Here is a 25,832-nt window from a genome sequence, read left to right on the forward strand (position 1 = left end):
GGTATGTGTTGAACCATTCGGCAGATAGAGAGCTGGATAAGAAGGATGGGGGGGGGGGGAATTGTACGCCCTGTTTATAGATCTGAAGGCGGCTTTTGGTGGATAGGGGGAAATAAAAAAATAATAATAATAGCGAGAGTGAAGGAAATATACATGGAGACTAGGGCTAGGATAAAACTGGGGGATAAGCTAAGCGACGTGTTCTGGACGACGAAGGGACTGAGGCAGGGATGTCCACTGAGCCCAAGTCTGTTTGCATTGTATACGGTGGACTTGGAAGATAAATTGGGGAAGGGACAAATAGGAGGATTGGTGGTGGGAGGTAGAAAGGTGCATATGTTAGCATACGCGGATGACATCGTGGTAATGGCGAGAGAAGCGGTGGAGATGAAGGAGATGATAAAGACATTGGAAAGATATTTTAGGGGGAAGGGGCTGGAAGTGAATGTAGGGAAGACAAGGATGATGAAGTTTTGTAAGGGTGGGAGAAAAAGAACAGAAAACTGGAGATGGGAGGGAAAGGAGATCGAGGAGGTTAGGGAGTATACTTACCTGGGGTATGTGTTTATGGAGGATAACAGGGAGGGGTCGCATGTGATAGCTATGGCAAAAAAGGCGAATAAGGTGATGGGACAAGTATGGGGTTGGGGGAAGAGAATCTTTGGAAGGAATGTGGCAGCGAGGAAGATTATGTTTGAAGGTCTGGTTAGCAGTGTGATGATGTATGGGGCAGAGGTATGGGGATGGAGGGAGCAGGGACCGCTGGAGGACGTGCAGGCTAGATATTGGAGATGGGCGCTTGGGGTGGCGAGAGAAACACCGGGGTATATAGTGAGGGAAGAGGTAAAGGTGGATAAGGTCAGGGTGGAGGCGGGCAGGAGGGCAGTGAAATATGAAGAAAGAATAGAAGGGAGGCCAAGCTGCGGGATCTTGGGGGAGTGTTGAAGGGAAATTAGAGAGGGAAAGGTCAGATATGGGAAAGGACACAGAGACAACTATTATAGACGAGCGGGCTACTCGGTAACGGAGATAAATAGTAGAAGAAGGGTGGGTAGGGAGATGTGGAGGGAGTTGAGAGACAGGGACCGAGATGTGCAGAGACAGGAAAGAAGGACACAAATAAAAGAGGGAAGGTATAACGAAAGATACAGGGACATAATTACGGAGGGGCTGCCTAGATACTTGTTATTGAAAAGAGATGAGGAAGGGAAAAAGTTGGTGGCTAGATTCCGTTGTGGAAACGAGGAGAGAGCCAACAAATACTGGATGGCCGATGAGGAGAGATGGTGTAGGCTGTGCAGGGAGGAATGGGAAACGTTGGAACATATGTTGAATGGGTGCAGTGAGTTGAGGGAAGAGGAGATGGACCGAGGGCAGATCTTGGGAGAGGGAAAGCGATGGATGAGACAAATGGATGGTGGTGGCGTGGAAAAGTAGAGGTTTTGTGTAGATAATGATGTACAATGATGTAAAAATTGTAAACAGGTCATTGTCAACAATAAAACTCTTAATAATAGTGGTAGTGTAAAACTAGAACTAGCTAGAATCTCCAAAATTGACGATTTCATGTTGATATATTAAGTCTGGCGAATCATTTTGCAATTGAGATGTTTGTATAAACGATTGTAACCTCTAAATCATTGCTTTTCCATCTTCTCCCAGAAATACTCTTTATTTAGGAGGTTGGCAGTTAACTATTTTAAATATATGCCGGAGCAACATCAATTATGAACCATGTTGCAAACTAGGAAAAAACTTGTGATAGATAGATACAGCAAATGTCATTTGGAGATCTCTTCATTGCCATTCTGTGGCAATATTATATCGACAAAGTTTTTGAGCAAGCATTTTCATCTACTTTGCATGCTATTTAAGAGTTCCACCAAGTCTAAGAAAACGCATCTGTTTTGCAAGCACTTCAAGAATGCCTAGTCGATTATCGATATACCAAACTTATTTATAACATCTACAAGAATGTTACAATGACTGTAAAATTGCATGAAAGTACTGAAGAGAGTAGAAGTAGTTGAACACAAATTGTTCATCACAGTCCTGGAGAGTGCATTTAAACACTGGATTGGACCCAAAAAGGCAGAAACATTCCTAATGCAAAATTATTAGGCAAATGCCTAATTGGCGCTACGGCTTGGAGAGATTAAACTAATGATGAACTACTTAAAAGAGGTGTATGAAAGAGTCGGACTAAATATCAACGAGGAGAAATCAAAATTTATGACAAATCTTGTTCCCAACTCTAACATCAATATTGGGGATAATGAGATTGAGACGGTTGACAGCTATGTATATCTTGGCTATGAGGTTCGTGTATCGAAAGATAATCAGATCACACTCGTATGGGCAGCCTAGGAGAAACTTAGAGACATCTTCAAGAGAAAAGGTTTTCAATCAATGCGTGTTTCCGGTTATGACATACGGCTCCAAAACTTTAACATTAACGGTAGCCACTGCCAGGAGGATCCAAGTAACGCAACGATAGATGGAGAGATCGATCCTGGATGTAACTCTGAGGGACTACATACGAAATAAAGACCTATGAACGGTGGGTTACGTCGCGCGAATGAAGAATGAACAGTGGACAAAACGGTTGTATGAGTGTAGACCGCGAGAGAACAGACGAAGTAGACGTCAAAGAAATGACCAACAATTGGATTCATACAGCACAGAATAGAATCGAATGGAATAGGGGAGGTCTATGTCCAATAAGGGACGCAGAGGGCTGCTTGATGATAATAATCATAATAACTTGATCTAATCTAAATTACAACAGATTCGTATGATGATAATACGTCTTTGTTGATTGTTGACAATACCACGTCTTCAACGTCCATTTCATCATCTTCCTCTTAATTTTATTTTTTTGAATCTGACATATTTTCACTGGTATCACTTTTATACCCACTGTTTGGATAAATACCCATTTTAGAAATATCTACCCGCCGGGTATTTACCCAGCGCCCATCACAGGGCATAATACGTATCTTAGATGGAATATCTTTCAGAATATTAAGTTGTCTTGAATCAAATGAAGAACAAAAAGTAATTTAGAGAAGAGCAACTTGCAGAACATTTCCACATCATTTTAGTCAACTTGAAAAAAATTTCATCTTGAGTTATTGACATATTTGTGGTGGATCGCAGTTTACAAAATTCAATATTAATTCTATATATGTGACTCCGTATGTGACCTAGTACGTAATCAGAATACAATATCAGACATCAGAAGTTCTAAGATCTTCAGCCTTTCCTGGGAATGCATTTTAACATTTTTGAAAAGTTCTCCACATTGATGCATCTAGGAGCAAAAATGTTACAGACCATTGCGTTAAGGGTATAATTTGCTACAGCTTTTGTAGTAAAAGCTTTTCTGTATTATGCTCCGGATACCGTTTTTTTTTTCAACACTCTTCTAATTTTACCATTTTTGAAAAATTCCCCACATTGATGCATATGGGAGCAAAAATGTTGCAAACCATTGCGTTAAAGGTACAATTTGCTACAACTTTTGTAGTAAAAGTTTTTCTGTATTATGCTCCGGATACCGTTTTTTTCAACACTCTTGCATTTGAAAACGCACAGCTAAACCCGAAGCATTCTAGTTCTAACGATAAGTCTAGTGTTAGTTCAACAAAAATATGCAACATAGTGATATCTTATGTTAACTAGATGTTAAGAACATTTTAAGTGGGACAAAATGTCGTCTACTATGTCTATTATTTGTGCTAGTACATTCAAATTTTTTAAATTATTAAATAAAATAGTACGTTTTTTACTACGTAGTATTCGAAAAGAAAAGAAATTATTGGATCATTGACCGTGAAGATAAATATGAATTTTTATTGTGTGTCCAGAAGGAGGATCGTCTGTTGTTCCCAAAAAACGGTAACGTCACGTCTCGACGCAAAACCTTCGTAAACAGCGTCGTGGTCGATGACGTCAACGATCTATATTTCGTGAACTTCAAACGGTTGCCAACGTGGGTTGGTTATAAAAACGATGAAGTATTATTTCGTTTCGTCGTCGGCACGCAGATGTCACGGAAACACCTTTCTCTATTTTCATGCTGTACAAAACCAAAATTAAACATAGAAAAATTTGAAATGACTCAATAAAATGTTGTGGGCAATAACATTCAACAAAATCATAATTGAGTTGGTAAATCGTAATTGACTCAAAACCCTAAAACATACACACATAGCAGAGGGGGTCCTCTTGTCGTTGTGTCGAAGCATATCGATTTAACCGTAGAGGCAAATGAAAGCGAGGGCTTCGACGTTGGAATTTACACGAGCCGAAAATAGCTTGCGCTGTGGGGTGCTAAATGTGGCGTTCTGTTGCCCAGTCAAGTTTTTTTTGCGGATATCCCAAATGAAAATTATCCATAAAGAACTAAAAGCTAAAGAAGTAATCAATACAAAACAAGATTTAATCAAAATATTATTCGTTCAAGATTTTAATTTTTGATGATTTATAGATTTATAGCGGGTTAAATAAACTATGTATCTTTTAACAGTTGCAATTACCATGAAATCTTAAACGTGGTAAAATAAACGTGATGTTTTCGAGTTAAATAAATTTATTACAAATTTATGGTTTTATCATTTCTAAATATGACAATTTTTAGAATCGATTTGAGGTAATCAATGTCCTCTAGTGCTGAGTAGGTAATCAAATACATTAAGGTAGTTATATAGAGGATGTATCTGAATTCCTTGAGCAAAGTTCACCAACGTGATTGCTTATTGAGAATTCATTTTTATCGTAACGTGAGTTTCCTCCAAATTTCTTGATTGTTGGTTTCTTTGTAAAAAATTCCTAAACGCAAGATAACATATAATCGTGAAATACTTTCTTTTTTATTCCATTACTTTTAAATCTGCTGGTTAGAGATTAGTTATGATGAGGTTTTTAAGTCGGAATTTACTCCTTATTTATCTTGTTTCACGGTACAGTTGGTATATTAGATGTATTGGAAGGTAGATGGATCCACAACAACCATCAGAATTTTCAAAGTTTCTATTAAGTGAAGATATAGGTTGTAGCTTTGCTAGATGATGGTTCAAGATAAAGTCTTTAGACACATGGCTAAACCTGAAACTTTGTAGTTCAAGGTCTAGAACTAGAATCATTCGGGTTTAGCCGTCTTGAGAGACGTGCGGCTAAACCCGAATGTTTCTAGTTCTAGATCTAGTGCTAGTTCTAGTTTTGCACTAGCACTATCACTAGAACTAACACAAAAGCTAAAACTAGAATCATTCGAGTTTAGCCGTCTTGAGAGACGTGCGGCTAAAGACGAATGTTTCTAGTTCTCGGTCTATTGTTAGTTCTAGTATTGCACTAGCACTAACACAAGACCTACAACTAGAATCATTCGGGTTTAGCCGTCTTAAGAGACGTGCGGCTAAAGCCGAATGTTTCTAGTTCTCGGTCTAGTGTTAGTTAAATACAAATATATAACAACCTAACACTGAATCACAAGTAAAACTAGAACTAACACTAGACCTGGAACTAGAAAGTTTCGGGTTTAGCCGCACGCCTCTCAAGACGACTAAATCCGAAATCCGATTCTAGTTGTAGGTCTTGTATTAGTTCTAGTGATAGTGCCAGTGCAAAACTAGAATTAACACTAGACCTAGAACTAGAAACATTCGGGTTTAGCCGCACGTCTCTCAAGACGGCTAAACCCGAATGATTCTAGTTCTAGGTCTTGTGTTAGTTCTAGTGATAGTGCTAATACAAAACTAGAACTAACACTAGACCTAGAACTAGAATCATTCGGGTTTAGCCGCACGTCTCATAAGACGGCTAAACCCGAATGATTCTAGTTCTAGGTCTAGTGTTAGTTCTAGTTTTAGTTCAATAAAAATACACAACATAACAGTGAATAACAACTGACTCTAGAATTAATAATAGCATTGGAACTAACATTAGACCTAGAACTAGAATCATTCGGGATTAGCCGCACGTCTCATAAGACGGCTAAACCCGAGTGATTCTAGTTCTAGGTCTAGTGTTAGTTCTAGTTTTGCACTAGCACTATCACTAGAACTAATACAAGACCTACAACTAGAATCATTCGGGTTTAGCCGTCTTGAGAGACGTGCGGCTAAACCCGAATGTTTCTAGTTCTAGGTCTAGTGCTAGTTCTAGTTTTGCACTAGCACTATCACTAAAACTAACACAAGACCTACAACTAGAATCATTCGGATTTAGCCGTCTTGAGAGACGTGTGGCTAAATCCGAATGTTCTTTGTTGATTTTATATAATGCTTAACAAACATAAATCTCTAGTTAAAGGTAGCAGAAAAAGTTGTTATATTGTTATCAAAACAATTTTAAAATATATCTAAGAACGATTAAAATCGTTTAAATTTCTCCAATTAGTTGAATTAACGATAAAACTGATATTTTTTTATATTAGTTAATTAATAACATGAAGAAAGTACGAAAATCGATTTAAATCCCTTTCCAGAGTCGATAATAATTCATTACCAATCCCTCCCTCGACGAAAACTTTACCCGGCAAAGCTCTAAAGTTAAGACATAAATGAAACAACCCAAAAGTTAAACTTTTTTACATCAAAAAGTTTCAAATTATAAACGTTTAACAAATTTTAATCGAATTCATTCATAATAACTTTACGCTTTAGAAAAAGACAACGCTATTTATGTTAAAAACCAACAAAGAAAACTTGTTATTACATAATCGAATGAATCACACTGCTACTTTCACTTTAGTCTAAAGACTTAAGCCGATTTAACGATATATGATATGTTTAATTTCGAAGAGAAAAGCAAAGACAAAGAGAATCGGATTACATTAAACTTTGGTACGCATTCGATTATTTTGTAATCGATATTTCAAAATGTTTTTCATTGAAACACCAGTTGTAAGAGTAGTTTATTATCTGTTTTAAACATTTCTGATAACATTTTGATTAATCTTACTTCCTGATAAATGTTTTTTAACCTTTAGAAATTAGATGACAGATAAAAAAGTTAGGTTATGTGAAATTTCACTGAGTTATTTGGGGAGAAAAAAATTAAAATCGCTTTAAACAAATAATTTACACTTTAAATAAAACGTTTGCATGTTCAAAAACGTATTTTGTATTTTACTTTTATATGTATCTAAAATTTGTTAATTTTAGGAGGAAATAAAAATAAGACTTAATATGTGTGGTTACCGCTAGATGGGGTGAGGAAACTTGGATTGTAATAAATTAGTTGTTCTGACTCCTTCAGTGGGATGTTTAAACATTAATTTTTATAAATACCTTACAGAACAAATTTGGATTCATAACCGAAAGAATTAAAACTGCTCATTATGAAGTACGATTTTGATTAAAGTAATCGCTCAACACCATCGTGTTCTGTGGCTAACTTCACTTTCCCGTAAAATTTAAGTAATAGCCAAAAATATTGCTTCAAAATGTAAAGATATCGACTATGACTGTTTAAAAACGTTTTTTCTGTTATTATTGATGCTTTTTATGCATTTATACAATTAGTGTAACCGAAATTTATTTTGTAATAACAAATTTTTATGGTTCTGTATAAACGTCATTTTGACAGTTCCTGTCAACAAGATATTTTGACAGATAAATTAAAATAAAGCTTAATTTACATACAATGATCACAATAAAATACGAAATAATAATCGTAAATGTATTAAAATAAGATTGAGAAACTTTATGACCTAGTAAAAGAAAGGCGGTTCCTCTTGGTGAATTACTACAATTGGGTAGGCGTTAAACTTGAATCTTCTTGACATTTGAGTTGGATTCGATTAGAAATTTAGTTTCAATTCAAAACTGAATTTGACAAAGGGTTAATCTATGTAATTGAAATGGGGCAGGTGCATTTTCGATTTTGACAGAAGGGTGATTGTGTTAGGGAACAAGTGTCCGACATTTTCAAGTCGGTCAGTATCGTTTAAAATCTGAACGTGGTCAACTAGGTAGTTTTACTGGTGGGGGCCCCAACACGATCGATTACGGTCATCGGATTTCACACAGTTACGATCTAAAGTAGAGAAGAGAGAGTAGAGTTTTTTTTGTACGATTTGAGAGAGTCTTTTGAACGAGGATCATTCAGAGTTTGCGTTAGTTGTAATAAATGGCTACTGAGTGGCGCTCGATCGACTTTTATATACTATTCTCTCCGGTTGGATCCAAGTGCGATCTGAGCAGCCATGTTTGAATTGAAGCCATAGCCTACTCGGCACGGTATGATCGTCGAAACTTACTGCTAATTTTCACACCTCCCAGGGGAGGATTAAGAGCCTGTTTGTTGCCCTCGGCGAAGGACGTCGTCCTCGGGCGTCCGCCACTCATCGTCTATTTATAATAAATCTGCTACAACGCACGACACGAATCTATTCTTTTTTCAGTATAGAAACGGAATAAAAGAATGATAATAAAAAACGATAGTCCTCGCACTTATTATTTCTATTCCTGTTACATTGCTCGACGAGATCTTCCTTTTACTCCCGTCAAAAGTATGAGAGCGTCGATCGTATTCGCTTGTGTGTGGCCTCTTTACAAAAGTTTCTTGGTGCTCGTCGAGAGTTCGGGATGGCCGCATAAAACGGTCCGGGGGGCGCACCGGACTCCACCTGACACTTAATCGAACGGCCCGCACTGCGTTCCCGGAACGGCACAACTCGCGTTAAACCATTTTCGACACGCCACGGGTTTCACCTCACCACCATTAATTTTCACGAGCGCAGACATTGACCCACTCGGCCGATCCGGTAACTAATCACCTCGCAGCCGGTAACGTCAATACCGACACGACGACCTTTACGAACAAAGAACTTCAATCACATCATCTAACGACATCTATACTTGTTATACATTACTTTTAAACTTGGTTTTACAGATATCTGTAATTTTTCTTATAAAATAACCTCAATTTTTTATTATGATTTATTGGTAAGTTTTCAATCATTTTTATCGTCTAAATTAACATTTTTATTTCAGATTTGATGAAATTTTTAAATGTGGATAAGAAATTTATATTAAAATAGCAAAATCAGACGAATAACAATAAGATGACTAAAGATTCATGCTTAAATTACCTGTGGAGTATTGCTAGGTGCAAGAACTAAAAGCAATGTGAGTTCCAATTGTAACTTCTGCTATTCTTTCATCCTAGGTCTTCCTGTCTTTTTGTTATCGCAATATCCGTTATAATTCAATAAAAATATACAACAATCTGGCGCTGAATAACAAATAAATCTAGACTAACACTAGAACTAACAGTAGACCTGGAATTAGAAATCATTCACAGGAATTAGTATCTCTTCTAGATGTTGGACACTGCAGATAATAATCAAGTTCAACCCCAACAGGACCTTTTTCATTGAATACAACTTTATTTATATCAACCTCATAAAATCTCTTGTTGCAGTTTCGCCTAGTTTTCTTCTCTTTATTTGTAATTCATCATCACATTCATTACTAACAGAACTGTCGCTGTTATCACATTCGATTATTAATTAAAGTATTCTCTTTTTAATGCAAAAAGCCGTTTTGAAAAATCGCTTTTAGTTTTTGAGAAAACAATATTTGAAGTTTTGATAAAATTTTCGATGTTGCAATTTTCGTCGATAACTTTCAAAATTCGCTATAAAATTCATTTCTTGAAGGATCCTTGTGGAAATAGCACCAATTATTAATTAAAGTATCCTCTTTTTAATGGAACAAGCCGTTTTGAAAAATCGCTTTTAGTTCTTGAGAAATAAATTTTTGAAATGATCGACAATTTTTTCGAATTTTGCAATTTTCGCCGATTAAGTTTTAAAAATTCGTATAAAATCCAGTTCTTGGATTTAGTTCTTGGCCAGTTCTTGGCCTTACGACTCAGCATTTCCCGCGCGATTGGAAGACGTCTATTATAACTTGTATTCCCAAGAAGGATTCTTCTCTATCTGATCCAGCCAACTATCGCCCCATCTCACTGCTCCCCGTAATTGGAAAACTCTTCGAGACGCACTTGAAGAACAAGCTCCTGGCTGCGGTATCAAAGAAAATTCCGCCTTACCAATTTGGCTTCCAATCCGGCAAATCAACATCCCAGCCACTAACTATTCTGGTTTCCAACTTCCAGGCGGCACGTTTTATAAAACTGAAATCTGCAGCAGTTTTTCTGGACGTCCGAAAGGCCTTTGACTCCGTGTGGCACAAAGGATTGCTATTTAAACTGGATAAGCTAAAAACGCCATACTATCTTCTAACCCTGATAAACCAATTCCTGTCGAATCGCTCCTCCATCGTGAAGTTGAAAAATCATTTCTCCCACAGCTTCTCCGCTCAGCAAGGCCTTCCTCAGGGTTCGCCTATCTCTCCCTCTCTATACAATCTTTTCTGCCACGATCTTTACAACGACAACCCAGACGCCTTTAACCTCACTGCATACGCACTACTTTATGCCGACGACACAGCATTGGTCTCGCACAGTAGGGATATCACTTCCTCGGTCCGTAAGCTGCAGACGCTCATAAACGAAACGGAAAATTGGTACCGAAAATGGCGCATCCTACTCAATCCCACAAAAACACAATTTTTTGTCCCATTCCTCTCACCCCGCGCTCCCTCTCCCACAATTACAATCCAATCAACGGCAATCTCCGTCTCATCAACCTGTAAGTATCTGGGCATAATACTTGACAGAACGCTTAAGTTTTCCACTCATGCAATCAAGGTGAAGATGAAAGTAAAGACACGCGCCAAACACTTTAAATCTCTCTCGTTCAGCGGTCGCGGAATCTCTACCTCATGTGCCTCGCACATCTACAAGACCATATGCAGGCCCATCATAGAATATGGATCAATACTGCTAAGCAACGCACCAAGAAGAACGAAGTACCACCTGGAAGTAGCGGAAAGATCTGCACTGAGATCCATCACCCGAATTAGGAACCCCCGTAATCCCCTCTTTAACCCTAGCAATAATCTGCTATACCAACTTACCGATATACCCCCTATCCATACCCGTCTTCAATCTTTGTCCGATAAATCCATTCTAAATTTTCCTACCAACGCCTTGCAACACACGCTTATATCGACTCCATTACTCCACCCTCGCAACAACCCACCTCTTCTCTTCCAAAAACTCCTGGCCGTCAGAGAAGACTGAAGCAAGCCGCCGACTACAAAAATCACGGGCAGAAAGACCTTGGTCGGTAGCCCTATTCTCACCCCTTAACTTTTTTATTTTTGTTTTATACACATATAGATATTTTTATTGTTATTCTTATTTTTTTTTATGTAGTGGGTACAGAATAAAATTTGTTTTTCTTCTTCTTCCAGTTCTTGGAATATGAGTATGAAAATTTCCCAAAGTGTTAATAAAAGTGTCTTCTTTCCAATGAACCAACCTGTTTTCAAAAATAACTTTTAGTTTTTGAGAAAACAATATTTGAAGTTTTGATAAAATGTTCGATGTTGCAATTTTCGTCGATAACTTTCAAAATTCGCTATAAAATTTATTTCTTGAAGGATCCTTGTGGAAATATCACCAATTATTAATTAAAGTACCCTCTTTTTAATGCAACAAGCCGTTTTGAAAAATCGCTTTTAGTTCTTGAGAAATAAATTTTTGAAATGACCTACAATTTTTTCGAATTTTGCAATTTTCGCCGATTAGGTTTTAAAAATTCGTATAAAATCCACTTCTTGGAATATGAGTATGAAAATTTCCCAAAGTGTTAATAAAACTGTCTTCTTTCCAATGAACCAACCCGTTTTGAAAAATAGCTTTTAGTTTTTGAGAAAACAATATTTGAAGTTTCGATAAAATTTTCGATGTTGCAATTTTCGTCGATAACTTTCAAAATTCGCTATAAAATTCATTTCTTGAAGGATCGTTGTGGAAATATCACCAATTATTAATTAAAGTATCCTCTTTTTAATGCAACAAGCCGTTTTGAAAAATCACTTTCAGTTCGTGAGAAATAAATTTTTGAAATGATCGACAATTTTTTCAAATTTTGCAATTTTCGCCGTTTAAGTTTTAAAAATTCGTATAAAATCCAGTTCTTGGAAAATGAGTATGAAAATTTCCCAAAATGTTAATAAAAGTGTCTTCTTTCCAATGAACCAACCCGTTTTGAAAAATAGCTTTTAGTTTTTGAGAAAACAATATTTGAAGTTTTGATAAAATGTTCGATGTTGCAATTTTCGTCGATAACTTTCAAAATTCGCTATAAAATTCATTTCTTGAAGGATCCTTGTGGAAATATCACCAATTATTAATTAAAGTATCCTCTTTTTAATGCAATAAGCCGTTTTGAAAAATCGCTTTTAGTTCTTGAGAAATAAATTTTTGAAATGATCGACAATTTTTTCAAATTTTGCAATTTTCGCCGATTAAGTTTTAAAAATTCGTATAAAATCCAGTTCTTGGAAAATGAGTATGAAAATTTCCCAAAATGTTAATAAAAGTGTCTTCTTTCCAATGAACCAACCCGTTTTGAAAAATAGCTTTTAGTTTTTGAGAAAACAATATTTTAAGTTTTGGTAAAATGTTCGATGTTGCAATTTTTGTCGATAACTTTCAAAATTCGCTATAAAATTCATTTCTTGAAGGATCCTTGTGGAAATATCACCAATTATTTATTAAAGTATCCTCTTTTTAATGCAACAAGCCGTTTTGAAAAATCACTTTCAGTTCGTGAGAAATAAATTTTTGAAATGATCGACAATTTTTTCGAATTTTGCAATTTTTGCCGATTAAGTTTTAAAAATTCGTATAAAATCCAGTTCTTGGAATATGAGTATGAAAATTTCCCAAAGTGTTAATAAAAGTGTCTTCTTTCCAATGAATCAACCCGTTTTGAAAAATAACTTTTAGTTTTTGAGAAAACAATATTTGAAGTTTTGATAAAATGTTCGATGTTGCAATTTTCGTCGATAACTTTCAAAATTCGCTATAAAATTTATTTCTTGAAGGATCCTTGTGGAAATATCACCAATTATTAATTAAAGTACCCTCTTTTTAATGCAACAAGCCGTTTTGAAAAATCGCTTTTAGTTCTTGAGAAATAAATTTTTGAAATGACCTACAATTTTTTCGAATGTTGCAATTTTCGCCGATTAGGTTTTAAAAATTCGTATAAAATCCACTTCTTGGAATATGAGTATGAAAATTTCCCAAAGTGTTAATAAAACTGTCTTCTTTCCAATGAACCAACCCGTTTTGAAAAATAGCTTTTAGTTTTTGAGAAAACAATATTTGAAGTTTCGATAAAATTTTCGATGTTGCAATTTTCGTCGATAACTTTCAAAATTCGCTATAAAATTCATTTCTTGAAGGATCGTTGTGGAAATATCACCAATTATTAATTAAAGTATCCTCTTTTTAATGCAACAAGCCGTTTTGAAAAATCACTTTCAGTTCGTGAGAAATAAATTTTTGAAATGATCGACAATTTTTTCAAATTTTGCAATTTTCGCCGTTTAAGTTTTAAAAATTCGTATAAAATCCAGTTCTTGGAAAATGAGTATGAAAATTTCCCAAAATGTTAATAAAAGTGTCTTCTTTCCAATGAACCAACCCGTTTTGAAAAATAGCTTTTAGTTTTTGAGAAAACAATATTTGAAGTTTTGATAAAATGTTCGATGTTGCAATTTTCGTCGATAACTTTCAAAATTCGCTATAAAATTCATTTCTTGAAGGATCCTTGTGGAAATATCACCAATTATTAATTAAAGTATCCTCTTTTTAATGCAATAAGCCGTTTTGAAAAATCGCTTTTAGTTCTTGAGAAATAAATTTTTGAAATGATCGACAATTTTTTCAAATTTTGCAATTTTCGCCGATTAAGTTTTAAAAATTCGTATAAAATCCAGTTCTTGGAAAATGAGTATGAAAATTTCCCAAAATGTTAATAAAAGTGTCTTCTTTCCAATGAACCAACCCGTTTTGAAAAATAGCTTTTAGTTTTTGAGAAAACAATATTTTAAGTTTTGGTAAAATGTTCGATGTTGCAATTTTTGTCGATAACTTTCAAAATTCGCTATAAAATTCATTTCTTGAAGGATCCTTGTGGAAATATCACCAATTATTTATTAAAGTATCCTCTTTTTAATGCAACAAGCCGTTTTGAAAAATCACTTTCAGTTCGTGAGAAATAAATTTTTGAAATGATCGACAATTTTTTCGAATTTTGCAATTTTTGCCGATTAAGTTTTAAAAATTCGTATAAAATCCAGTTCTTGGAATATGAGTATGAAAATTTCCCAAAGTGTTAATAAAAGTGTCTTCTTTCCAATGAATCAACCCGTTTTGAAAAATAACTTTTAGTTTTTGAGAAAACAATATTTGAAGTTTTGATAAAATGTTCGATGTTGCAATTTTCGTCGATAACTTTCAAAATTCGCTATAAAATTCATTTCTTGAAGGATCCTTGTGGAAATAGCACCAATTATTAATTAAAGTATCCTCTTTTTAATGGAACAAGCCGTTTTGAAAAATCGCTTTTAGTTCTTGAGAAATAAATTTTTGAAATGATCGACAATTTTTTCGAATTTTGCAATTTTCGCCGATTAAGTTTTAAAAATTCGTATAAAATCCACTTCTTGGAATATGAGTATGAAAATTTCCCAAAGTGTTAACAAAAATGTCTTCTTTCTAATGAACCAACCCATTTTGAAAAATAGCTTTTTGTTTTTGAGAAAACAATATTTGAAGTTTTGATAAAATTTTCGATGTTGCAATTTTCGTCGATAACTTTCAAAATTCGCTATAAAATTCATTTCTTGAAGGATCCTTGTGGAAATATCACCAATTATTAATTAAAGTATCCTCTTTTTAATGCAACAAGCCGTTTTGAAAAATCACTTTCAGTTCGTGAGAAATAAATTTTTGAAATGATCGACAATTTTTTCAAATTTTGCAATTTTCGCCGATTAAGTTTTAAAAATTCGTATAAAATCCACTTCTTGGAATATGAGTATGAAAATTTCCCAAAGTGTTAACAAAAATGCCTTCTTTCTAATGAACCAACCCATTTTGAAAAATAGCTTTTAGTTTTTGAGAAAACAATATTTGAAGTTTTGATAAAATTTTCGATGTTGCAATTTTCGTCGATAACTTTCAAAATTCGCTATAAAATTCATTTCTTGAAGGATCGTTGTGGAAATATCACCAATTATTAATTAAAGTATCCTCTTTTTAATGCAACAAGCCGTTTTGAAAAATCGCTTTTAGTTCTTGAGAAATAAATTTTTGAAATGATCGACAATTTTTTCGAATTTTGCAATTTTCGCCGATTAAGTTTTAAAAATTCGTATAAAATCCAGTTCTTAGAATATGAGTATGAAAATTTCCCAAAATGTTAATAAAAGTGTCTTCTTTCCAATGAACCAACCTGTTTTCAAAAATAACTTTTAGTTTTTGAGAAAACAATATTTGAAGTTTTGATAAAATTTTCGATGTTGCAATTTTCGTCGATAACTTTCAAAATTCGCTATAAAATTTATTTCTTGAAGGATACTTGTGGAAATGTTACCAATTATTAATTAAAGTATCCTCTTTTTAATGCAACAAGCCGTTTTGAAAAATCGCTTTTAGTTCTTGAGAAATAAATTTCTGAAATGATCTACAATTTTTTCGAATTTTGCAATTTTCGCCGATTAAGTTTTAAAAATTCGTATAAAATCCAGTTCTTGGAATATGAGTATGAAAATTTCCCAAAGTGTTAATAAAAGCGTCTTCTTTCCAATGAACCAACCCGTTTTGAAAAATAGCTTTTAGTTTTTGAGAAAACAATATTTGAAGTTTTGATAAAATGTTCGATGTTGCAATTTTCGTCGATAACTTTCAAAATTCGCTATAAAATTCATTTCTTGAAGGATCCTTGTGGAAATATCACCAATTATTAATTAAAGTATCCTCTTTTTAATGGAACAAGCCGTTTTGAAAAATCGCTTTTAGTTCTTGAGAAATAAATTTTTGAAATGATCGACAATTTTTTCGAATTTTGCAATTTTCGCCGATTAAGTTTTAAAAATTCGTATAAAATCCAGTTCTTGGAAAATGAGTATGAAAATTTCCCAAAATGTTAATAAAAGTGTCTTCTTTCCAATGAACCAACCTGTTTTCAAAAATAACTTTTAGTTTTTGAGAAAACAATATTTGAAGTTTTGATAAAATTTTCGATGTTGCAATTTTCGTCGATAACTTTCAAAATTCGCTATAAAATTCATTTCTTGAAGGATCCTTGTGGAAATATCACCAATTATTAATTAAAGTACCCTCTTTTTAATGCAACAAGCCGTTTTGAAAAATCGCTTTTAGTTCTTGAGAAATAAATTTTTGAAATGATCGACAATTTTTTCGAATTTTGCAATTTTCGCCGATTAAGTTTTAAAAATTCGTATAAAATCCAGTTCTTGGAAAATGAATATGAAAATTTCCCAAAGTGTTAATAAAAGTGTCTTCTTTCCAATGAACCAACCTGTTTTCAAAAATAACTTTTAGTTTTTGAGAAAACAATATTTGAAGTTTTGATAAAATTTTCGATGTTGCAATTTTCGTCGATAACTTTCAAAATTCGCTATAAAATTCATTTCTTGAAGGATCGTTGTGGAAATATCACCAATTATTAATTAAAGTATCCTCTTTTTAATGCAACAAGCCGTTTTGAAAAATCGCTTTTAGTTCTTGAGAAATAAATTTTTGAAATGATCGACAATTTTTTCGAATTTTGCAATTTTCGCCGATTAAGTTTTAAAAATTCGTATAAAATCCAGTTCTTGGAAAATGAATATGAAAATTTCCCAAAGTGTTAATAAAAGTGTCTTCTTTCCAATGAACCAACCTGTTTTCAAAAATAACTTTTAGTTTTTGAGAAAACAATATTTGAAGTTTTGATAAAATTTTCGATGTTGCAATTTTCGTCGATAACTTTCAAAATTCGCTATAAAATTCATTTCTTGAAGGATCGTTGTGGAAATATCACCAATTATTAATTAAAGTATCCTCTTTTTAATGCAACAAGCCGTTTTGAAAAATCGCTTTTAGTTCTTGAGAAATAAATTTTTGAAATGATCGACAATTTTTTCGAATTTTGCAATTTTCGCCGATTAAGTTTTAAAAATTCGTATAAAATCCACTTCTTGGAATATGAGTATGAAAATTTCCCAAAGTGTTAACAAAAATGTCTTCTTTCTAATGAACCAACCCATTTTGAAAAATAGCTTTTTGTTTTTGAGAAAACAATATTTGAAGTTTTGATAAAATTTTCGATGTTGCAATTTTCGTCGATAACTTTCAAAATTCGCTATAAAATTCATTTCTTGAAGGATCCTTGTGGAAATATCACCAATTATTAATTAAAGTATCCTCTTTTTAATGCAACAAGCCGTTTTGAAAAATCACTTTCAGTTCGTGAGAAATAAATTTTTGAAATGATCGACAATTTTTTCAAATTTTGCAATTTTCGCCGATTAAGTTTTAAAAATTCGTATAAAATCCACTTCTTGGAATATGAGTATGAAAATTTCCCAAAGTGTTAACAAAAATGCCTTCTTTCTAATGAACCAACCCATTTTGAAAAATAGCTTTTAGTTTTTGAGAAAACAATATTTGAAGTTTTGATAAAATTTTCGATGTTGCAATTTTCGTCGATAACTTTCAAAATTCGCTATAAAATTCATTTCTTGAAGGATCGTTGTGGAAATATCACCAATTATTAATTAAAGTATCCTCTTTTTAATGCAACAAGCCGTTTTGAAAAATCGCTTTTAGTTCTTGAGAAATAAATTTTTGAAATGATCGACAATTTTTTCGAATTTTGCAATTTTCGCCGATTAAGTTTTAAAAATTCGTATAAAATCCAGTTCTTAGAATATGAGTATGAAAATTTCCCAAAATGTTAATAAAAGTGTCTTCTTTCCAATGAACCAACCTGTTTTCAAAAATAACTTTTAGTTTTTGAGAAAACAATATTTGAAGTTTTGATAAAATTTTCGATGTTGCAATTTTCGTCGATAACTTTCAAAATTCGCTATAAAATTTATTTCTTGAAGGATACTTGTGGAAATGTTACCAATTATTAATTAAAGTATCCTCTTTTTAATGCAACAAGCCGTTTTGAAAAATCGCTTTTAGTTCTTGAGAAATAAATTTCTGAAATGATCTACAATTTTTTCGAATTTTGCAATTTTCGCCGATTAAGTTTTAAAAATTCGTATAAAATCCAGTTCTTGGAATATGAGTATGAAAATTTCCCAAAGTGTTAATAAAAGCGTCTTCTTTCCAATGAACCAACCCGTTTTGAAAAATAGCTTTTAGTTTTTGAGAAAACAATATTTGAAGTTTTGATAAAATGTTCGATGTTGCAATTTTCGTCGATAACTTTCAAAATTCGCTATAAAATTCATTTCTTGAAGGATCCTTGTGGAAATATCACCAATTATTAATTAAAGTATCCTCTTTTTAATGGAACAAGCCGTTTTGAAAAATCGCTTTTAGTTCTTGAGAAATAAATTTTTGAAATGATCTACAATTTTTTCGAATTTTGCAATTTTCGCCGATTAAGTTTTAAAAATTCGTATAAAATCCAGTTCTTGGAAAATGAGTATGAAAATTTCCCAAAGTGTTAATAAAAGTGTCTTCTTTCCAATGAACCAACCCGTTTTGAAAAATAGCTTTTAGTTTTTGAGAAAACAATATTTGAATTTTTGATAAAATGTTCGATGTTGCAATTTTCGTCGATAACTTTCAAAATTCGCTATAAAATTCATTTCTTGAAGGATCCTTGTGGAAATATCACCAATTATTAATTAAAGTATCCTCTTTTTAATGCAACAAGCCGTTTTGAAAAATCGCTTTTAGTTCTTGAGAAATAAATTTTTGAAATGATCGACAATTTTTTCAAATTTTGCAATTTTCGCCGATTAAGTTTTAAAAATTCGTATAAAATCCAGTTCTTGGAATATGAGTATGGAAATTTCCCAAAGTGTTAATAAAACTGTCTTCTTTCCAATTATCTTTTCCATTTTGTCATCTCCTGGCCGGAATTATTCACCATTATTCTGTTCTTCTATTCTCGCATCGAAATTCGCCAGAGAAAAGAGTGTTTATCCACTGGAATTATTATGAACCAACCTAAAAGTCTATCCTCATGTTAGGCAGTATTTGTATCCATTAGATATAGGTGGGAGTCCAACCAAGTCAATGTAGTAGATGTCACCGAAGCTTTCAGTTGGAGGAATAAAATCTTCTTCTTTTCCTGATCCTTATGCCTGATGGCGTCGGATAAATCGGATTTTCTTATTCCTCCATCCACTTCTTCCACTCCCTCCTGTTCCTGGCTAATTCCTTTATATCTGCTAGAGTCTTCGCTCTCTTCATCCCAACTTCTGGTATTCTTTCCTCCTACTTCTTCCTAAGTTTAGCTTTATTTCGCATTATTTCTTTAAAAATTCTCCACCTTTTTTCCAGTGTTAAATTCTCTGTTTGTTCTAGTTTTTGAAATTCGCTGTTTATTTTTTCTTGGTATTTTAGTCTTTCTTCCTCTTGCCTTAGTTTATGGATTTCATCTCTTCTCTTTCGACTTCTATATTATTAATAGTTGCCATGACTAGTCTGAGGTTGGTTCTCATTTCTGCTTCTGCTTCAGTCTTTACCACCTCGACTCTGTTTTGGAGATTCTGGGTGTATGTGATGTAATCAATAATACTTTTAGCATTCCTTTTTCCGCCACAAATGTATATTTATCTTGTCTCCTCTGACTCCACATAGTGTTTGCGATCAATAGATCATATAAAGTCCATCATTCATTGTCTCCCAAAACTACGCCAATTCAGTTTGCCGCATCTTCTTTGCTCCTGTGATGGCTTGCAACACGCAGTTACTGATGTTCCAACCTCAATCGGGGGAAATTCTTATTAGATATAAACTTCATTTTCTCTGTCTGCTCTTTCAATCCATCGACAGCTTTCTCTTGATTTGAAGTCATCGTTTTTCTTTTTGCACACCGAAGACATAAAACTGATGCTCCGTAATCCTTGTTGGTATAACTGGTACTCTGGTTGTTGAGGTATACTTTTAATCGGCTGTGCCCAGTAAAGACACCCATTAGAAGTTTAGAGCAAGTCCTAAAATATTCCCGGGTTTGACAGTGGCGATGTTAATAAACACCTTAGCATGTCTCATTCTAGGAGAACTGGTCCACAATAGGCAAAGTCTCTCTTCAGTCTAAAGTACAATCCTATATTTGGCCATCGCAAATGATACAGCAACTACTGGTTCCGGCTTCCGGCCCCATAAACGCTTTAGCGTTGCCCTCTCGCGCTAGCTCATCTGCCGCTCCATTGCTAGCAATCCCAGAGTGACCGGGATTCAGATCAGAGAATCATTACCCAGAGCCGACACCGTTTTCACGGCTTGCAGCGGCTTGAATGTTTGAGAAAATTCGTACTGTCATGTTCTTCACCCCTCTCTGCAGAAGGATTTTAGCACCCATGTCAATAGCAAATACTTCCTTCCTCCGCCTAGCATACAGTACAGTACGTACCCAGACTGTAAGCTTGCTTAATTCGAAAACCCTTCCGCCGTTTTTGATCCATCTGTGAACATGCCTATATCTGCCTGAACCAGAGAATTTTTATTTTCAGGACTGCCGCTCAGGCTGTAATATCTGGTATCGAGCATTAATCACTGATAGACACTGTGTCAGTGCTTATAATGTCTTCCACAGCCCATTAGTAGGACATGTCGGAACAGTTTTGAGTATATTGCTTAAATCTGTAAATGGTTGTTTTAGCCACTTTCTCTATATGCAAATGCAGAGGTGATAGACCAGGCAGAACCTCCATTGCTAGAGTTGGCGTTGTGCTTATTGCACCAGAAATTGTCAATCCAACTACTCGTTGAATTCGTGAAAACACTTGTGGACTCTTGAAGTTTATTTTCGCATATGCAACAAACAGGTTCCAATTTTATCATAGCAATATCTAGGACAGGAGTTGTTCCTTTAGTATTTTCTGCATCAAGAAACGGAGTTGATCCTCCAAGACTTTCTGCATTAGGACCACAAGTGGAATTCTTCTGCTCCACAGTAGTTGCTTCAAGATCTTCTTCAGTTCTAAGAACATTTTTGATGGAATCAGGCAATGACTGTATTTCGATATGGGCGTTTCTTCTTTTAATGAAATAGAAACTGTTATTAATTACCGAACCTCACTTCAAAAGGTGTTTGTCGTATTCTGCATTGTTTTTCTGAAGCTGACAAAAACGAAAACCTTCGCTCCAATGCTTAGTCTTATTGTCTTCCATCCACGGAAATAACATATCTTCTACGTCCCGGTTAGATCTCTCCATACTCCCTTAACTTTGCGAGTGTCTGGGTTTGCCATGGACTATTGCTAGCTCAGGCTACTACCCGATTAGCAAATTCTCGTAAGTTGTGTCTTAAAATACAAAAAGCATCCGATAGTATGTGATCCACATACTCTGCTGTCTTCGTCTTCTTACTCGATTTCTTACTTACTTTCTTTACAGCTTCTACTTCTTGAATAATTTCCTGGTAGCGTTGCTTGCTTTCAATTAGAAATTAATACTTATTACTTGAAGAGTGCGTCGTGCGCATCACTGACAAGGAAAGCACGTGAAACCCAAGTTTGCCTGACCTACTTTAGGCAAAGTCCATAGTTAATTTACACTTTTCGGACTTTGCCTGAGCCTCATTTGGCACACCTAAGATTGCCTAGTTGCATACCAGACAAACCCCGAAATTAAAGTTATTTCAGACTTGGTCAAAAATGCTCGGGCAATGTGCGAATTGCCTAGTCAATTTCAGGTGTGCCGGCGTAATGGAGATTGCTGGTAACATAAATATAGAAATATGAGTTTTATTACAGGAATAAATATATAAGCATAAATGGGGATACAAAACTTAATTAAAAAGAGAAGTTAACACTTTACCGACCGATTAATCGACCGTTCACGATGAGCGAAAAGAATGGTATTGAAGAGTTTTATTTAGACGATTTATCAGATTATTCTGACAGTTATTCAGAAAGTGATAGTGATGACGAAAGTGATGACAGCGATATAATAATTCAAAAGTGGGGTTCTGTATTGCCAGTAAGATGTAGTTATTCAGAAGACGACGAGATGAGTAGCATCGAAGACGGTACAAATAACATTGAAAATATATGGTCGACAGAAGATGAAGCGATAATTTTGGAACCTTTTGAAGGCAGCCCTGGTATAAAAATAATGCCTAGTTCTACAGAAAATGTGATGGACATCGTCAATTTATTTATTGGAATAGACTTTTTCGAGCACTTAGTGAAGGAATCCAACAGATATCATTACCAGATCATACAAAAAGATAAAATTCCATCAAGAGTGAAAAAATGGACAGATATAACAGTAACGGAAATGAAAAAAATGTTGGGATTAATACTTCTAATGGGTCAGGTAAAAAAAGACGTGTTTTACGACTATTGGTCAACAGATCCAAGTATAGAAACTCCATTCTTTTCGCAAATCATGACCAGAAATAGATTTGTGCAAATAATGCAGAGCTGGCATTTTTGCAATAACAACAATATTCCTCACAATGCAAGGCTTGCTAAAATCCAGCCTGTCATTGATTATTTACAGCGAAAATTTAATGATGTATATAAGCCCAATCAACAATTATCTTTGGATCAATGTATAATTCCGTGGAGAGGTCGGTTATCCATTAATCCAGCAAAAATTGCAAAACACGGAATACATGTAAAAATGCTGTGTGAAGCTGTCACAGGATACATATGCAATTTTCACGTATATGCTGTCGATGGCAAAAAATCGGAAAATTTAACGGTTATTGAACCATATAAAAGCATATGGCACCACATTTATCAAGACAATTATCATAACAGCGTCAAAATGGCTAAAATCCTACTGCGAAATAAAGTGCGAGTATGCGGAACCATTCGAAAAAATAAAGGTCTTCCTCCATCTCTACAAACATTACGACTTTCAAGAGGTCAGCACAAATTTCGTAGGAATCGTCAAATTTTGTTAGAAGTATGGAATAATGGCAAAAAAAATATAAATATGATATCTACTATACATTCTGCACAATTGACGGAATCCACAAGCAAAACTAAAAGATCAAATGCCCCAATACAGCCCAATTCCATCGTAGATTTTAACAGATATACGAAGGGAGTAGATCGCGCGGAACAATATCTAGCATACTATTCCATTTTTAGAAAAACAAAAAAATGGACTAAACGGGTTGTAATGTTTTTTATAAACTGTGCGCTTTTTAATTCATTTAAAATGTACACAGTTTTAAACGGAAAAAATATTACGTACAAGAATTTCTTGCACAAGGTGGCAGTTTCGTGGATAGAAGATGGTGAAACTAATTGTATGGAACAAGATGGCAATATACCTAGTTCTGCACCCACGAGGAGAGCACCCAAATTAGACAATCCCGGAAGACTCGCGAATTTCGGAAAACATAAACTTATAAACATAGTAACTAGTGGTAAAAGTGTAAAACCCCAAAGACAATGTAGAGTTTGTGCTGTTCGAAAAAAAAGAAGTAGAACATGTTTTGTTTGCAAATTTTGTAATGTTCCATTACATAAAGGTGATTGTTTTGAACGGTATCATACCTTGAAAAAATATTAATTATTTGAATTATGGTATTATTACATAATTATTAAACTGAAAGCCGTTGTAATAGATAAAATAAATATAATTTTTTATTAATATCATGAAAACAAAACATTTTATTAATTCTAATTATCCTATAATATGTGTTTTAATTATTACTTAATAATAACTAGGTTATTTGATATCTTTCGAATTATGAATGGAAATTCAACTTTCGTTTCTTGTCACTTCAAGTTAACATTTTTTATATGCTAGGACTTCTTTTTGTGCCAACATTGTTTGATGGTTATGAATAGCTTTTCCGAATAACCTCTCATTTCTTCATACTATACTTAATTTGTATGAAGTAACTAAATGTTTCTCTCAAATTTTTAGTGAATGTTGCATAGCTGGCCAAATCTTTACAACCTTGTCAACGCAGAATTTTTAACATCGCCTTGATATGGTTTGAGATACTCTAAGTGTTGTAATCATACGATGTTGGTTGTTTCCAGAATTAGCTAAAGTTAAAGGCTGTCTTATCAGCTTTTACAGTTTTTTTAAAGTTATCCTCCTTTCGATTCAGTCTCTTTTTTCTTTCCAACATACATTCAGTCTTTTTAAAGCATCTTTCATCTCTATCTATTTTCTTTTTGAGTTTAAAGTGTATTATTTAGTCTCTTCTTTGTCTTTACAGTCTTTTTCTAGTCTTTCTTTTCTCTATTTTCATTTTTGAGTTTAAAGTGTATTATTGCAGCATTTGTTCAACTTTTTTCCCCTATTACTAGCTTTTTTCTTCTTTTTCTAGCTTTTGCTTAACATTTTTCCGCAATTACTAGCCTTTCTTCAGTTTTTTGTTCTCTGTATAGCATGTTTCTTGCACTTATAACTTCTTTCCAATCTCAGTCCATTCTGCACAACCTCATTCTTGTAGTATTACTTTATGTTCAGTCTCTGTCTTGCCTTTAGTCTTATTCTAGTCTTCCCCCCTTCGGTTTAGTTTCTCCTTTCTTTTTAGACTATGTTCAGTCTCTTTCAAGTGTCTCTCTTCTCTATTTATTTCCATTTATGAGTTCAAGGTGTATTATTCCAGGGTTTGTTCCACTTTTTTTCCTCTATTACTAGCTTTTTTCTTCTCTTTTTAGTTTCTGCTCAGTCTCCTGCTGCAATTATCTAACCTCTCTTCAGTTTTTTGTTCTCTGTACAGCATATTTCTTGCACTTACAACTTCTTTCCAATCTTAGTCCATTCTGCACAACCTCATTCTTGTGTTATTAGTTTATGTTAAGTCTCTTTCTTGAATTTGGAGTCCTTTTCTAATCTTCGTCCTTTTGGTATAGTCTCTCCTTTCTCTCCAGTATATGTTCAGTCTCTTTCAAGTCTCTCTCTTCTCTATTTATTTCCATTTATGAGTTCAAGGTGTCTTATTCCAGGGTTTGTTCCACTTTTTCCCCTATTACTACTTTTTTTGTTCTCTTTTTAGTCTCTGCTCAGTCTCTTTTCGCAATTAACTAGCCTCTCTTCAGTTTTTTGATCTCTGTACAGCATGTTTCTTGCCTTATAACTTCTTTCCAATCTTAGTCCATTCTGCACAACCTCATTATTGTGTTTTTAGTTTATGTTAAGTCTTTTTCTTGCTTTTAGAGCTTTTTTCTTGCCTTTAGAGCTTTTTTCTAGTTTTCCTCCTTTCAGTATAGTCTCTCCTTTCTCTCCAGTATATGTTCAGTCTCTTTCAAGTCTCACTCTTCTCTATTTATTTCCATTTATGAGTTCAAAGTGTATTATTCCAGGTTTTGTTCAACTTTTTTTCTCTATTACTAGCTTTTTTCCTCTCTTTTTAGTTTCTGCTCAGTCTCCTTCAACAATTAACTAGTCTCTCCTCAGTTTTTTGTTCTCTGTACAGCATGTTTCTTGCACTTATAACTTCTTTCCAATCTTAGTCCATTCTGCACAATCTCATTCTTGTGTTATTTGTTTGTGTTAAGTCTTTTTCTTGCCTTTAGAGTCTTTTTCTAGTCTTCCTCCTTTTGGTATAGTCTTTCTTTTCTTTCCAGTCTATGTTCAGTCTCTCTCTTCTCTACTTATTTCCATTTATGAGTTCAAAGTGTATTATTCCAGGATTTATTCCACTTTTTTCAACTATTACTAGCTTTTTTCTTCTCTTTTTAGTTTCTACTCAGTCTCTTTTCGCAATTAAC

General features: G+C 34.1%; 2 protein-coding genes across 2 annotated transcripts in view; one reads left to right on the forward strand and one right to left on the reverse strand.

Moving 5' to 3' along the window:
• The window catches only part of LOC111425073 (glycogen synthase kinase 3 beta homolog shaggy), a 40,452-nt gene extending 32,098 nt beyond the window's left edge, over nucleotides 1–8,354 (reverse strand). Inside the window, exon 1 of the mRNA XM_071199720.1 lies at nucleotides 8,267–8,354. Coding sequence (XP_071055821.1) covers nucleotides 8,267–8,354 — 88 coding nt within the window. The remainder of the gene's footprint in view (nucleotides 1–8,266) is intronic.
• Nucleotides 8,355–8,836: 482 nt separating this feature from the next.
• Nucleotides 8,837–23,775, forward strand: LOC111425054 (piggyBac transposable element-derived protein 4-like). Its single transcript, XM_023058808.2, has 3 exons — nucleotides 8,837–8,954; nucleotides 9,003–9,137; nucleotides 21,894–23,775. The coding sequence occupies exon 3, from the start codon at nucleotides 21,982–21,984 to the stop codon at nucleotides 23,668–23,670; it is 1,689 nt and encodes a 562-aa protein (XP_022914576.2). The 5' UTR covers nucleotides 8,837–8,954; nucleotides 9,003–9,137; nucleotides 21,894–21,981; the 3' UTR covers nucleotides 23,671–23,775.
• The last annotated feature ends 2,057 nt before the right edge of the window (nucleotides 23,776–25,832 follow it).

Source organism: Onthophagus taurus, chromosome 11, assembly GCF_036711975.1.
Source record: "Onthophagus taurus isolate NC chromosome 11, IU_Otau_3.0, whole genome shotgun sequence".
NCBI lineage: Eukaryota > Metazoa > Arthropoda > Insecta > Coleoptera > Scarabaeidae > Onthophagus > Onthophagus taurus.